Below are 16,135 nucleotides of genomic sequence, written 5' to 3'. Positions count from 1 at the left end.
CCATGTGTTGCCAACTTCCCCATGAAGCTTTCAGTGCCAATAGAATATCAAGTAGGAGTTCTGGGCTTTGAAGATGCCGGTGTACCCACTTAGACTGTGAGCTCAAAGCTCCCTAAGAGCTGGGCACGTAGTCAGTACCATCGCTCCACAGTGACATTCCCCATATGGAAGTAGTGGCTAGAACTGTTGTCCATCAGTAAGACTAGTTCTTCTATCAGATGGCGTGATGTGACCGTTAACAAGACCTCTGCCCCATCCCAGTGTTCATCCTGTGTTTTGTCTGGAGACTGTGACAGGCTTGCTCCAAAGGACATTTTGGTCATTAAGTTTGCCGCTGATACTGTCCCCCACACCCCTTCTTTTTTTTCCTCCCCTCCCCTCCCCTCCACTTCCCTTCTCTCCCCTCCCCTTTTAGAAACAGGGAATGTAGCTCATACTGACCTGAAACTGGCTGTGTAGCCCAGGGAGGGCCTCAGATTTGTGATCCTCCTCCTGAAGCCTCCTGAGGGCTGAGATAACAGGCTCCCCCTTATCAAGTTTGCTTCTTTAGACTTGGCTAAGAGGCCACCTAATTAATCAACTCGGATGTTATCATTTGGGGGAATGTTTATTAGGCTCTATTTGCTGTTGATTTGGTGTAGCAGTCTCATTTGTAGAAGAAACAAAGTCACAACATTGTTCAATGGGATGGCTGGATGGCTCAGCTGGTGGTTAATTGCCACCAAGCCTATTGGTCTGAGTTTGATTCCCAGGACCCAATGGAGAAAAGAGAAATCCAGTTCCCTGAGTTATTTTCTGACCTCCACACATGCACTATGACACGCAGAGTTCCACATACATGCACACACATGCATATACTAGATAAATGTTAAATTTCATTTTAAATAAATAGGTAATAAACTACAATGAAATGTTCTTAAATAGTTATCAGTAGTTCTGATTTGGCTAAACAAACACTCAAGGTCTGGGTCAAACATAAAAGTAGTCCAATCCCCCAGGCCACCTCTTGCTAGCAACTGATCCATTTCCTTGTCTCCTCTACTAAGCAGTGAGCTTTCATCTGAATGAGAATAGTGTGTAAAAACAGGAACGTGGGATGTAGCTCAGTTGGCAGAGCACTATCGCAGCAGTAGCATCCACCAAGCCCTGGATTCTATTCCAGCACTGTGTGAGCTGGGAATGGTGACATACACCTATAATCCCAGCTCTTGGGAGGAGGAGGAAGAGGCTCAGAAGTTCAAGGTCTCCAGCTACATGGGAATTTTGAGGCTTCATGGGCTGATACCTTTATGTCTATCAGGCAGGTAATAAATCAAGACAGTTACAGAGAGAGGCACATGTTCGTGGCCTCTCTCACAGCCCTTTGAGCTCCGGAGGCATCATCTCTCCCCTCTTCTCTTCTATAGAATTCCCTTCAAGTTTGCCTTATGCAGCACTCCAGCCAAGCCACATCCTCATCCCATCCCCTTCAGAGAGCTCTAATTATCAGTTGCCGGCCCCGACCCTAAGGTGTGAGACCCACTCCTGTCTTCTCCAGCTTTCCGAGCCTCTCTGATGTCTTTGCCTGCTGTCCTGGGCTTTGTAGTGGAAGTCCCATCTGGAAGAAAAAGGCTCCTTGGAAGCTGTCTTCAGACATGTGTCCAAAAAAGAACAGATGTGATTTTCCCCTGTGTGAGGAGCAGTAATAAGGGAGCCAGTCACTCCAGACCCTAAAATAATGACCTCATTATTGCCCTGCTCACTTTGCTTCCCAGAGGGCTGCTGGTTGTTAAAGCATGCTTTCATTGAGATCCTGCTATGTCTTTGGATGTCTAATGCTGTTGTGCTTAGCCAGCCCACCATGTATGGACTAGGGCCAGGCTGTTCAATGAAGATGAAGCCTGCCTCTGAGTTTGAGAGGAGAGAAGGCATGCCTAGGGATGTCAGAGAAGAAGTGACCTCTGAGCTGACACTCTAGAAACCTGTAATGCTCAAAAATGAAGAGCACGGGCTAAGGAGATAGTTTAGTCAATAAAACGCTTGCCACCCAAGAATAAAGACCTCAGGTCAGATCCCCAGCATCCACATACAAAACCATACCCCCACAGTACACACAGGTAAACGCAGCACTGGAGAACTTAGGCTCACTGGCCAGCCAGGCTAGCTAGTTAGTAGACTCCAGGTTCAGTAAGAAACCCTGCCTCAACAAATGAGGTAGAAAGTGATTGAGGGGAAGACCTAAGGTAAACCTCTGTCTCCACACATACGTACACATGCAGCTATACATGCATTCACACACATGTGAGCATGTACAGAGAGACAGAGAGAGAGAGAGAAAGAGAGGGGGAGAGAGAGAGAGAGAGAAGAAGAAGAGGAGAGAGGGAGAGAGAGAGAGAAAATATAAAAGAGAGCAAGCTTATCTCCAGTCAGACAGTAGGTAGTTTATTTCTGGGCTTTCCAAAAGCAAAGATGTTTACTGAGGGGTTCATAGATCATTCTGTAATTTACTGATGCCTTCCCTGAATTATGTTCTCATTCCCAGAGTTGTTAAGATCAGACCCTGGATCTATTCCTTTCTATGGCATCCTTGGTGCCTGTCCCCAAGTTGCTATATGCCGACAAACTCAGTTTGTCTACCCTCCCTCAGGGGGCCAATTAAAGAGATTGGGAATAGTGAACGACAGAGGATAATCATTCATTGCAGCCACATTGAGAAGAAGAACAAATAAAGGGGTCCCGTAGCCCCCAAGTCCATTTTAAAGTTTAGGTTTACATAGAGGGTAAGAAGTATGTATAACTAAGCCATCTGAGTCATGATGTGGTCCCAACCCTCATCATTGTCTGGCTCTGGGCTTGCGGCGGTCTGACTTGTTAATTGTCAAAACTCGTTAGCTGTGTGAAACCTCTTTCTAGAAGACAGCCTACCTCTCTGGCTGGCACCAAGATTCAACCTTCTTCTCCCAGCATGAAATCCCTGGAGAGATTCTAGTTTCTTGGGGAGCACTGTTGCAATGGTCTGTCAGGCAGGAGCACAAGCACCTCGTTCAGAACTGACCCACTCCTGTTAAGAGTTTGCACTCCTAAAGACCCTTGAAGGTGAAAGCAAGTCTCTGAATGGCAGTGTTTCACTTTAATGTGGTCTGTAGACTTGTGTCAGTAGTGTTCTCATCGTAGCAACGACACAAAAAAAGCACCCCTTCTGTTTACGCTTGTGTAATGGGAGTCTGTATGTAGTTTTAGAAGCTTTCTCTAGAGAGTTCTGCGCAGGAATGCCACCTTGAAGACTTGTAGCAGAATAAAGCAGTTTGCACATTCTGTTTTACTCTGTGCTGGCAAGTCGGCGATAAGCCTAGATTGTGAGCTTACCCATTTCTGTCCTGAAGGCAGAATTTGGTGTGTCTACACAGCATTAATCCCAAAAGCGAGAGGAAAAAAACAACTGACCCAAATTATCATGGCCAAAATAATTAATTCAATCAGTTAATTAAAGCAAGCTCTTTTGTTCATATACATGGGCTACCTCTCCCTAAGGTGGGGCTCAAGAGATCAGCATTGGATCTGAGGAAGACAAGGCAGGCAAACTAGGCAGTTACAGAAACAGAGCATCATAAGGAGGTAGTCCTTACTGAAACAAAGTCATGTTGCAAGGTGGTCATAACAAGGGAGCCATAACAATAGATATTCACAACCAGGTAGTTATAACAACAGGTATTCATAGCCAGGTAGTCATAGGCAGTCATACAGCCTTTTGAAAAAAAAAAAAAATCGGGTTGCAAGATGGCTATAATTGACTTTTTGAAACAAAGACATGATTACCATTCCTGGAACAGGCAGTACAGAACCATTTGTAGTTCAGGTTACAGGTGGGGCATAGCCCAATCCCTGAGACACAGATTTAATCATAAGCAAAAGTGGACCTAGTTTGCCTTAACTATAAGATGCTTTTGAGCCTAAGATGGAGTCAAGCTGGTTCCTCAGCAGAGGATAGCTGTGAGCAGTGTGTCTGATATCTTGTCAGAGTCCGTTTTGAGGAACTCTTCTTGCTTCCCACAGCCTTTTAGTTAAGACAGGGCCTCTTCTAAGTCCCTCTGGCTTCCCTTCCTTCATATCCACCAAGGTAAAAACGCAGTCTCTGGGACCTTTGGGGAGGCTTACAGCCCCGAGTTGTGCCAGGATAACCACAGCTGTTGTGTGGATCCAGTGCTTGAGGAGAGTGAAGTTCTGACGTTCACATCCCTGGCATTCAGCTACATTGCAGAGTGAGGGCAGAGTTCCCGCTGGCCTGCCCTTCTTCTACATAAGGCATCTGCACCTTCCTGGCTTATCAGGCATTCAGAACATAGAATTCTTACAGCCTCACTGAAAAGGAGGCCAGGCTCTGTTGCACTAGTCAGTGGTAGAGCAAAGCTAGAACCTAGGTTTCCTGCACCCATAGCATAACTCTTTCCCACACCTCTTCCTGTTATGTGAGCTATCTGCACCAGCGTTGTTTCACATCCATTCACCCTTTTGCTTTGAGCCCCTAGTCCCGCCCTTAACATCAATGACTGTCCAGGATGCTGTCTGAGGCACATGTGGGTACTTGGGTATTACCTGCAGGGCTTAGCCCTTGGAAGACTCCTTATCCACTCTGCCAGTGTAGCAGCCATGAACTTACAGCCTGGCTCTAAAGCCTGTTAGGCTCTCTGCCAATTTACATCTCTTGCATGTACCAACATTTCCATAATCTGCCTTATTTATAGAAAGAGAATGCTGGTGTGCTGGGCATTGTTGAAGAGCAGTACATTTGTTATGAAAAACATTTTCTTCTTTGTATTACCGAATTTTTTTAAACAAATGTGTCAATTTGTGTGTTTAGGAACCTGTGGCATTCTCTCCCATCCTGAACATAGCAGCATATAAAGCTGGTCTTGACAGTTTGGTGTTCCATTTCATTCTTTTCTCTTATTATTGTAAAAGAAGGGTTGCTTTTGATTCTGCAAGTAAATGTTTGGAGTCAGAGAAGGAAAACATTTCAAAAGCATAGTGTGGCTAGTTTCCGGGGTGTGGTTTCTCCAGGGACCTGCTTGTTTGTTTTCAAGTCTCACCATAATGCTTAAGCTAGCCTTAAACGTGAGAGCCTCCTGAGTGCTGGGATCCTAGACATGCAACACCATGCCTAGCCTTGGCTTCTGATTTTTTTAAAGGTTATTCTTAGCACATCAAGTGATCCTTACGGGTGAGCAACATCTCCTGCTACTTAAGACATTTTTAATTTCCTCCTCAGGCACAGCACACCCACGACGCCATCACAGAGGCTGCGCAGCTGATGAAGGAAGCTGTAGATGACATTATGGTGACACTGAATGAAGCTGCCAGTGAGGTGGGGCTAGTGGGAGGCATGGTGGATGCCATCGCAGAGGCCATGAGCAAGGTAGGCTTACCCTAGCTCCTAAACCTTTCCAATCCTGTCTCCAACTCTCTCACAAACCATCCCTACCTGGTCTTCTCTGGGAAACTGTCAGTCAAGGCCAAGACCATCAAGCCAGCAAATGGCCAGTCATATATCCAACATATCATTTTTTTTTCTTTACTAGCAGTTCATCAGCTTTGTAAGCCACTGCATAGTTCTTGCCAGTTGTGGTTAAAAGTAGACATTGTGAAAGTATCATTGGCTTCCTTACTTGTAAATGGAAATATTTATATACACATCATGTCCTCTTTATAAGCTGTGACAGGGAGGAGACTCCAGGAGGAATTAGTAAATGATTTCTAAGCATTGGCCCTTGGAATGGCTACTTGGGAATTGAGGAACTTTCTAGAATTCAGGATCCTGGACTCTACTCCTGTCTTGCTCTATCACAATCTCAATTAAGTAGACCCTAGGAATCTCTAATGGGACCTTCAAAAATCTTACATTTTGATATCTACTTAAATGCATAAACCATTAAATAGTGTGTATGAAGGGTCTTGGTGAGTTCTCATAAGCAACAGGCATAGGAGACAACGTAAATCATTTTCTGGCTCGGCACCCAATTGACAGTGCTTCCAAATGAAGAGTCTCAACTCCAGGGTTTCTACTTTCCTCCAAGGATTTTGTCTTTAATGATATCTTTTTGATATTGTTGAGTTAAACACTTGTTCATCAGCATCTAATTTTCAGCTTAGTGTTAGACAGTATCACAGACAATGGAGTTACAGTGTCTGTATTGGGGAATGCCTATGGTTGGATTATGTATGCATCAGTAAAGTATTTTAGGATAATACAAGGTCTTAAATTGCTGGTTTAGGCATTAGCTGTCTCTGTCTCCACAGAGGAATGATCCCCTGAAAGTCATTAGAGAAATGCCTTCACAACCCTCTCCCATCATCTTCACACTAATAAGGTAGCAACCTAAGTTAGACTGTGTCTCCCTTGGAAGACCAAGTCTCTATCAGTGACTACTATGGGCTACTTATGCTTCAAATACGGTTGGTTTAGCAGACAATAAAATAAATTTCCCCTGCTCCTCAAGACCATTTGGGTGAGGCTCAGGACTTTCAAAACAGCAGAACACCAGAACTTTGGAAACAAACATGTCCACAGGGGATGTTAAATAGTCAAGTCCATGGCTTCTTAGTAGCAGTTAAAAGCCAAATAAATGATCCTCTTTTTCATTTTCTTAGTATTAATGTAAAAATAGGAAATGTCGTGTGAGTCCCCGAAGAGTAGAAGTCAGACCCTGAGTCCTTTGCTAGCCCACCAGCCTCACTCACGGTGATGCCATACACTGTGGTAGCAGCACCCACACAGCTGCTCTCACTGGTGCAGATGCCCCTTGAGAAGTAAGCCTGGATTCTCCTGATGGTGAGAGGAGCTGCTGGCAACAGAGGATACACACAAAGGGTTTCCCTCTCCTTCCTGTAAAATACATCCTGGGATTTCACTGCTCTCCACAAGCTCCTTCTGTGTCACTTCTTTTGATCATTGAAAAGTACTTATGGGAGTACTTGACAAGAAGCTACTTACAGGAGGAATTGTTTATTTTAGCACACAGTTTGAGAGATACAGTCCAGCCTGGTGGGAAAGGCGCAGTGGCTGGAGGTTGAAGCCGCTGGTCACATTGCCTCTGCAGTTAGGAAAAGGAGGTGTGAATGCTGGCCCTTAGCTCACTCTCCTTTTGTTTATTCTGGAACCACCCAGCCCAGGGGATGGTCCACATTCTGTTTTTCCTGGTTTCTTCCCAACTCAGTTAGCTGACTCTAGAAACTCCCACATAGACTTGCTTATAGTCTTTCTCCTAGGTGATTCGACTGTCCAGTTGACTATCAGTATCAACCATCACATTTACCTACCCTGATCTAACATCCAGGGGACCTGGATCAGTATGCCCTTGACCTACGAGGGGACTGCTAAATCCAGTTCTTTCACAGTGATCTTGACCCTTTCTTAATTGCTATTGAACTGGGAGGTAGGCAGTCAAAAGATTGCTCTTAGCTCTTCCAATTCTTTCTATTGACTTAGATCATCACTAGGCGTCCCTGGACACAGATATTGGTGGACCATAGTGTTGTTATGGAACTCCTCAGTGATGGAGACTCTGCCTCCTTCATCTTCATCTTCCACCATTCTCTGTATTTCCCTGGAAGTACCAGACCCACTCTTATCATCATCATGTGCTTGAATATGGTTCCTTCTTCCTGAGATTCCTTCCCTACTGTTTTTGTGGGCAGCCTCTGCCTTATCTGGTGAGACTTAGCTAAATCATTATTCTTCTGAAATACTTTCCACTCCTAAAGATAAAAGTAAGATAAAAAAAAAAAAAAAAACTGGGATTCCATCTTGCCTGTGTCCCCTGAATGTGTAGCTCCATTGTGATTCTGATTGGAGAAGTTAGAGTTGAGTTTGAACCAAAGAAACCTCTGAGGAGCTCTCTATTTTTTCCTAAGTTTTTAATTCTTACAAGTACAGCCTATACTTGGCCAGGCTTTTTATGACTCCTAAGTTCTTCTCTTATCCACAGCTGGATGAAGGCACACCTCCAGAACCAAAGGGAACATTTGTTGACTACCAGACGACTGTGGTTAAATACTCCAAAGCCATTGCCGTCACAGCTCAGGAAATGGTAAGAAGAAAAGGAGTGGCCCTGCCCACTGTGGGTTCTCCCTCTACCCTCTGCCATCTGAGTCTCCACGCCCCATCCACTGTGGGCTGCCATGCTGCCCACCACCATCTAAGTCTTCAAGTCTGGGATCTGTGTCAGAGAAAATGACCGGCCTTTTATGATGCTGGTTCCCTGTGATGCCAGTTTCTTCCAAGACCCCAGCTCCTCCCTCCTCTCTGTGGTCCCCCTGGTTGCCTGTGGTATAGAAGCCCCAGCAAGAAGGAATTAAAGTTGACTGAGACTTGGGCATGAACACAGGGAACCAAAGGGAGGAGAGAACTTTCAAAAAAGCAGGAAATGAGAAAGAAGGTGTCATTAGAAAGGAAAGAATCCTATTCATCTCTGAAAGGACTTGAGGTGTTTTAGTAGGTTTAAGTTCTAGTATAAGAGAAGATATTTGAGAGTAAAATAGTAAAAGCATGAAGCTGTCTGGAAAAATCACATTATAACACTTGAGCATTTAGTCCTTTAGGCAAAATTAGTATGGTTTATTTTTTTTCCTAATTCCTGACAGCAGAAGTAATGGGTTTTGTTTTGTTTTGTTTTTTCACTGAAACATCATGCAAAACAACATTCTCCCAGATGAGTGTTTATAAATGGCTCTGGGAAGCGGTATGTGCCCTCTTGGCATTATAGAGTTACATGGAGGATGACAAATGTGATCTTCAGAGAGTAGATACACAGAAAACATTCCTCTCCACCTGGAGCCCCAAATGCGAGAGGATTGCCCACACTGGGGCGGCCATTGCAGTGGCCCAGCTGGAGTGGCCAAGTCACCCCTCTCACTGGCTGTGTCATGTAATCGTGTGTCCACTAGAGGTTGAGCTTGGGCCACGAAGGCTTCCCTGGCTGCTCTGCATGGGAACTCTGTACCAGGCCTACTGTTTAAATAAATGTGGCCTGAGGAAGGAGGAGATAGTCACAGTCACTTCTGAGTGTCCTGGCAAGCTGGAGGTCACCCCAGGACCATCCTTTCAGGGGAGTACAGGGGACAAATCGAAGTCCCCTTACTGTGCAGTCTGGCAATGGGATCTTTGAGAGGCATTTGTGAGTGTCTTCATAAAGTCCCTGGAGAGTCTTCTGGGCCAGGCTTTGAGCCAGGCTGCCTCATCCCTTAGCACTTGTGATTCTCAAGAAGCCCACACTACAGGAGACGACATCCTGAGGTGGCTAGCCTGGCACTTTGGGTCAGAGCTGTTAGGTGAAGAGTCTTTGTGTTGTTCCTTTTGACTAGGCAAAAATGGTACAACGTCATTCTTTTGGGGTGCCAGTTGTATTCCTTGGAACCCACCTCAGTAAATAAGGAGTCCTTTAAAGGGGCTTTTAAAAGCCCTCTACACTGGGCATGCTGGCACATGCTTGTAATTCCAGCCCTTAGGAAATAGAATTAGGAATTCAAGGTCATCCTTAGCTAACTGAATGTGAGACCTTGTCTAAAAACTAAAAGGAATAGCCCTTTAAAAATCAAGGTGTTAAAAGACCACAAAGGGGGCCAGCAAGGTGGCTTGGCAGGTAAAGACACTTGTAACCGAGGTTAATGACCTACATTCAGACCCTGTAACCCTAGCAATAGAAAGGACCAACCAACTGGAAGTTGTCCTCTGGCTTCCACACATGCATTGTGGTGTAGATACACTACACACACACACACACACACACACACACACACACACACACACACACACCTACAAATAGAAATAAATTATTTTTTAAAAGAATGAGAAAAGAGATAGGGCAGGAGTGAGGTTCCTGGAAAAGAGGCAGAGACTGTCTTTTAGGAGACTTTTTTGTTCGTGGCAAAAAGCAGAGGTAAAGGCTGGATAACACTAAACTGAGGCATGTTATCCTGAGGTGCGGGCAGACTGGATGCATGGACTGTGTGCGTGAGTCGAGCTGGACCACCATGTTTCAGGAAGCACCTTGCCGTGCTTTGTTACAAAGTCACCCGAGACCTTCAGTCCCTGGTGTTGGCTTCTCCACTGAGTCTCGTTCATGACTGTAACAACCCTACCCTCAGATCCTCTCTTGCCTAGATCCTCATAGAAGCCCGAATCAGGATATACCACTCACAAGGTTCATTCCCCAGAGCGGTCCCTTGTGGGAATTCCTCTGGTGACCCCCATATCCATTCCCTGAGATTGGGCCCTGAGGACCCGGCTCCACGCTGCCCCGCCTTGCACGCTGAGCATGTGCCCATCTGGTCTGTGCTGCAGGGCAGTCACAGCCCTGGCCTGTTGTGTGCAATGCAGCATGGGCTTTGCTTGAATTGCCCTCCCCAGTGTCCAGCCATTATGCAAGGCTTGGCCTTCACCTTCCCCGGGGGCTAAAAGGGAATGAAACCCTCTGGCTTCCCAGGGTATTAACACTTGGTTCTGATGCTTCTCTTTGTGTATGTGTGTATGTATTTGTGTCTTGCTTGTTTTCTTTTTCCAGATGACTAAGTCGGTTACTAACCCGGAGGAGTTGGGAGGCCTGGCTTCACAAATGACCACTGACTATGGGCACCTGGCTCTCCAGGGCCAGATGGCAGCAGCCACCGCCGAACCAGAGGAGGTCTGCCACCTTAAGACCCCTATCTTAAGAAGCAAACACTTGGTGCCCGCTCCTGGGGATGGGAGAGCGGGGAACCCTGTAGCCTAGTTCTAGAAGACCCCAGCCCAAGAGCCAGGAGCAGGTTTCACTTCCCCCCATTACTGTGCAACTGATGCCCTAGATTTCACTCAGAGAGCTCCAAATTGTGCCCAGAACTTGGACCCTTGCTGAGGCCAGCTAACCAAGAACTAGGGTGCCCTGAAGAGTGGCTCTCAGGTGGAAGGGTTTGTTTAGAGTATTCTGCCAGGCCCTTACAGCTGCCTATCTCCCTCCTCAGATGCCCAAACTTGGGGCTGCCACCTTCCTGATTCCTGCTCCCCCTCAGCACATCCTATCAGTCATACTTGTGTTTTCCAAAGACTCCCCAAAATAATAGAAGACCGCATGTGGTATTTCATACCTCCTCTCTTGATAAAAGTCTGCTCGCATGACACAGGCCCAGCCTATGGTTCAGGACCTGCCTGCTTTCCTTATCCCTTTTCATAGAGGCTAATGTAGGCATGGCCTCGGCAAGTCTTAGAATGGCAAGTTTGCACACTGTCAGAGATCAGTCGCCTCTAGAAGCCATGAGTGGGACCACGCAGCACAGCTGGGGACCCAAAGGGCCTGGAGGAAGCTTTGTCAGTGTGAGCACCTAGAAAGGGTGTCTAGGGCCCAAGAAACCATGTGGCTCCTTAGAGAAAGAAAGTTCACTATGAGATACAGACTGATGGAGGGACTACGGGAACACGGGAAGATACAGGTAACCACGTTCCGTGAGAAGCAAGCTATTTTTTTGAATGGAAACTCTGTTCGGTGTTTTCTTTTAAATAGTAGGGGATGGGGAAGCCACAGGTTTGTAACTGGTCTGCTCATTTCCCTGAAATGACAGACCCACCCTCACTTCCGCAGTGCTGCTGGGTGGGACCTGGTGTGTCTAACAAAGGCCTTTAGAAGCAACCATAGAAACACAGATCCAAAACGCATCACTTTCTAACATACGCCATAACAATGCATGTGAACAAGCATATCATATATATGTACTGAAGTACATATATATTTCTAGCATGGAGTTCCTTCAGTTTCTAACCATGCTCCTGTCCTTAGATTCCAGAGTAGTCAGCTAGGCCCCAGCATGAATAATTGCGTTTATAATAATTATGTTACATCATCAAGAAAAATACTGAATCTTGATTTCTTTTACACAGCTTCCCCCTCTTTCTCTTTCTCATCTCCATCTTATTTCTCCTCTTTATCCTCCTCCTCCTCTTTCTTTTTTAATGGTCTTCCTGTTTCAGTAAGACTAGACTATAATTCTAGACTGTAATGTATCTAGACATATAATTCATTTGATCAACATGTAATTTTGAATTTCATAAACAAGTAGAAGAAAACTTGTGCTACAGTCAGGAAGCTTTTGAACAAAAGGAAGAAGTAGTTGACTCTGAATGGGGATTAAAAACAGAGACTGTGATTGCCAGGGAGGCTTGAGCCCCTCTCCATGGGAAGCTTTGCAGTGGGATCCAGCCTCATCTGTCTGGATTTGGAACACTAGCCTGCCTTTTCCAGATGGGCAAAGCTCTCTTGAGCTGCCCACCCCAGTGCCAGAGCAAGAAGAGCCTTACTGTAAACCAGGATCACTGATAGCACCAAGCCAACAAAGAAAAGAATGCATCGCTAGTCATACAGTGCGTCACCTTGCCTGCTGTACAGTGCATCACCTTGCCTGCTGGTGCTGGGTTTTAGCCTCTTACGTTGTCAGTAAGGCTTTCTGTTTTTAGCGGGGCATCTTGAGATATATTTTACAGTCCAGACACAAGAGCAGCATGACCTGAAGCCAAAACTGGTAGGGAGAGTATAAGATTACCAGTGGCCTGTGCAGGAAAGTTCTATGTGTGCATTAGCCAGCAGATGCTTGGGGGAAAACTGAGAAGGTTAGGAGGTCCCTGGAGCAATATAGGATGTTGTTTTGTTTTGTTTTATTTTAACATACCAAAATTGTGGGAGTTATTTGTACACCCAAGAGGGCCCCTACATCCCAGAATGTGAAAATATTTACATGCAGGGCAAGTGGGAAACCTTTCCTTCAGAGTTCTGCGGTGTGCCCCGCCGAGTCCGCATTCTGGTCTTTTCCACAATGTGACAATTACAGGAAAAGCTGGACCTCTGTCCTCGAACATCAAACAGGATCCTTCTCTGTTTATTTTTCCATGGAAAACTCGAGACTTTGTTAGTAGCATTGTGGAAAGTCTTCAGAAGAGTGAAAACCCTCCCGGCAGCTTTACAAGTTAAGATTAGTTTCTCTCTGAACACAGAGAGACCAGGGAGATAGCTCAATCATATACAAACAGGAGGACCTGAGTTCCAATCCCCAGCCCCCATGTAAACTACTCATGACTGCACATGCTTATAATCTTAGTCCTGGGGAGGAAGAGACAAGAGGATATTTTAGGCTTGATGGTCAGCAAGTCTAGCCAAATGATTGATCTCCAGGTTCAGGGAAAGGTGCTTGCTGTCTCAAAGAATAAGGTAAAGAGAACTAAGGAAGATACCTGATGTTGACCCGTGGCCTCTCTGTGCATCTATGGGAACATGTAACAGCACACATACATACAGAGAGGAGAAGGGTTGCAATGGGGAGAAGGGAAGGAGGAAGAGAGGAAAGGATGGGGGGAAAGAGAGAGGGGTTGATATCCTAGGAGTTATAATTCCAAAATGTAAGTCCTGGGGAAGAGACTTGGTGACTGTAGCTCTGTCTCTGGGGAAAATCACATCGCCACTTTGTGAGCCAGGGAGAGCATTGGTTAAGTGCCTGGTCAGGAAGTACAGCCTGCACTCCCAGGTGGGATGGATGTACATGCTGGCATTTTATTTTTAAATTCCCACCCCAAAACTAGCTGTCAGGTAGAGAGAAAGTAGTGTCTGGTTCTGTTGTTCACACTATTTATTTTTCCCTGATATGGATTTTTCCCTGTAAGTGGATCTCGATGGCACCCTGGTCTAACTCTCTTAAGGTCCCCCAGGCAAGCAGCTCTGGACCTGGTTGCTTTTAAAGTCTTTAAAAAGTCATTTCATTTTTGTTTTGACTTGACCAGTAAAGGGAAAGTGATTGGAGTCGGGAAGGAGAGGTGCTCCCTCCTCTCCATTGTAATTGGATCTAAACCAGGGCTTTTTTTTTTTTTAATTTCCTTTAAGGCACAAAAGCAGATGGTTTTCTCCACAATATTTTTCTTTGATCGAGAAGTGAACTGAGGGCTTCCTTGAGGTTCAAGCAATGCTTCCCTAAAGTTACCAATTTAAAACCCCAAGTTGTGTGTCTTTGAGCAGCATTCCTTTATAATAAACACTGGTCGTACATTCAATCCACCCTGTGGGTCTTGCAAAGTCGGGCCAGACTTGCTGCGAAGTTTAATGTTGCTTTGGGACTGGAGCATTTCTTAGTGCTTATCAGTTGAAACACGATCTTAAAAGTGTGTTCCCTTTCTAGGAAGCTCCTCCAGCCGTAAGAATTTCCAGTGAACTTGCCAGTAGAGCGTGGTGATTTTGCGGTCCTCTTGTGTTTAAGCGTCCCATCAGCTCACCACAACCTACAAAGTAATGAGTGTGATAGGTGCCAAGCCCAGATGCCGTGGCAGGCACTGGCCCTTTGTCCTCAACAAAGTGTATGAGACAAGGATCATTTGTTGCCCTCGTTTCAGAGATAATCAAACTGAAGGTCAGACAGCTGAACAGAGTTCTGTTTTTGTTGAGACCACTTTTAAAAACTTGAACCAGAGGGGGGAAAAAAAACTTGAACCAGAGGGTGTTGTGTGCTGCCTACACTGCTGCTTTCTCTGGGATGTCCCCTGTCTCTTGGGGATCTGTGGTCATCCTTTACCACCTCTCAGATAATGCTGAGCCTTGAATTCTTGGCATTAAACTTTGTGGAAGCGTTTAAGGATCAAGTTGAGCTTGAAACTAATGTCACATTCCCTGGCTTCCCCTTGATGTAGTATATAAGCCATTAACTTATCTTGTAAAATAGATTTGTGTGATAGTCTCAGTACTTGGACAGCTGAAGTAGGAGCAAACAGGAGTCCCTGGCCAGTCTGGGCCACAACATGGGTCTCCTCCCAAACAATGACTATTTCAATGGCATCACTGCTGTGTGGACAGACACCTTCTCCCTCTTAGTGGCTTGTTCTTGCTGCAGCAGTCCAGACATGTATACAGCGATAGTGTATTGCTGAAGGCTACCTCTCCTGTTGTGCATCACACAGAGTCAGTAGGAGAGCCTGAGCGATGGAGAGCCTCCGCAGGACCCAGTGCACACACTCGAAGACATCCAGAGTCGGAAGCTCACATTTCTGCATCTTATGAACTCTGCTAAATGTTTCTTTCCCTCCTAGAAACAGTCCGCATTTCTTTTTGTTTGTTTGTTTGTTTTGTTTAAGATTTATTTATTTATTATATGTAAGTACACTGTAGCTGTCTTCAGACACACCAGAAGAGGGCATCAGATCCCATTCCAGATGGTTGTGAGCCACCATGTGGTTGCTGGGATTTGAACTCAGGACCTTCAGAAAAACAGTCAGTGCTCTTAACCGCTGAGTCATCTTTCCAGCCCCAGTCCATATTTCTGTAGTAGGAAAGTGAACATTCGCAGTCCTCCCAACTCTGAACTCACTCTTCCCTAAGCTTGACTAATGAGGTAAAGGCAGGAGACAGCATCCCCTGGGCCAGAATCTCCCCAGGATTATTCACAGTATCTGAGACCTCTTGGTAACTATTCCTGATCGATGCTAGAAGAAGCAGCCCTGGCTTGTAGCTGTTGTTGACTCTTGCCGGTAACGCAGGCTCATGCTTTAAGTTTTTGCTTTTTTTCTAGCTGCTTACCTGGCCTGGAAGGCAGTTCATTTGTGGCTGTATTTATCAAACTCACAGTGAAACCTGACACAGAACAGAACCAGAGGAATGCATGGTTTGGGAAGGTAGAGGGGGGATTTAGTGCAGCTTACAGGAGACAGCCTAGCTGTAGTGAAGTTCACTCTGCTTCCCTTAGACAAACTGCCCCTTCTAATCCCTCAGTCCAGCAACCTCGATAGAATGCATGCCTGGGCTGGGGCTGGAGCCTGGGCTGGGGCTGGAGCCTGGGCTGGGGCTGGAGCCTGGGCTGGGGCTGGAGCCTGGGCTGGGGCTGGAGCTCTGCTGGTAGATGCTCGTCCAGCGTGTTGTAAGACTCTGGGTCCCATCCCTAGCCCCACAAAAACTGGATGTGGTAAAGCACATATCTGTAGTCCCAGCATTTGGGAGGTGGAGGCAGGTGGATTAGAAGTCCAAACTCACTCTCAGTTACAATCAATTTGAGGCCAACCTGAAATGAGACCCTGTCTTAATTTTTTTTTTTATATTCAAGCGGAAAAATAAAACAATATATAAGTCTGCTGAGCCTTTAGAAATGGGAAAGTCAAACATGGCTCAGG

At 45.7% G+C, this 16,135-nt stretch overlaps 1 protein-coding gene across 4 annotated transcripts in view; it reads left to right on the top strand.

Moving 5' to 3' along the window:
• Tln2 (talin 2) overlaps positions 1-16,135 on the top strand; it is a 413,098-nt gene that overhangs the window by 345,333 nt on the left and 51,630 nt on the right. For 3 of the 4 annotated variants that reach the window (XM_031343919.1, XM_031343920.1, XM_031343922.1), the window contains 3 exons: positions 5,246-5,392; positions 7,962-8,063; positions 10,536-10,655. In XM_031343919.1, the coding sequence (XP_031199779.1) occupies positions 5,246-5,392; positions 7,962-8,063; positions 10,536-10,655 (369 nt within the window). The remainder of the gene's footprint in view (positions 1-5,245; positions 5,393-7,961; positions 8,064-10,535; positions 10,656-16,135) is intronic. The other variant, XM_031343921.1, reaches the window with a different exon arrangement.

This window comes from Mastomys coucha, unplaced genomic scaffold (genome assembly GCF_008632895.1).
Source record: "Mastomys coucha isolate ucsf_1 unplaced genomic scaffold, UCSF_Mcou_1 pScaffold23, whole genome shotgun sequence".
Lineage (NCBI taxonomy): Eukaryota > Metazoa > Chordata > Mammalia > Rodentia > Muridae > Mastomys > Mastomys coucha.
The sequence above is the reverse complement of the archived record's forward strand: the minus strand, read 5'-3'. Positions and strand labels throughout refer to the sequence as shown.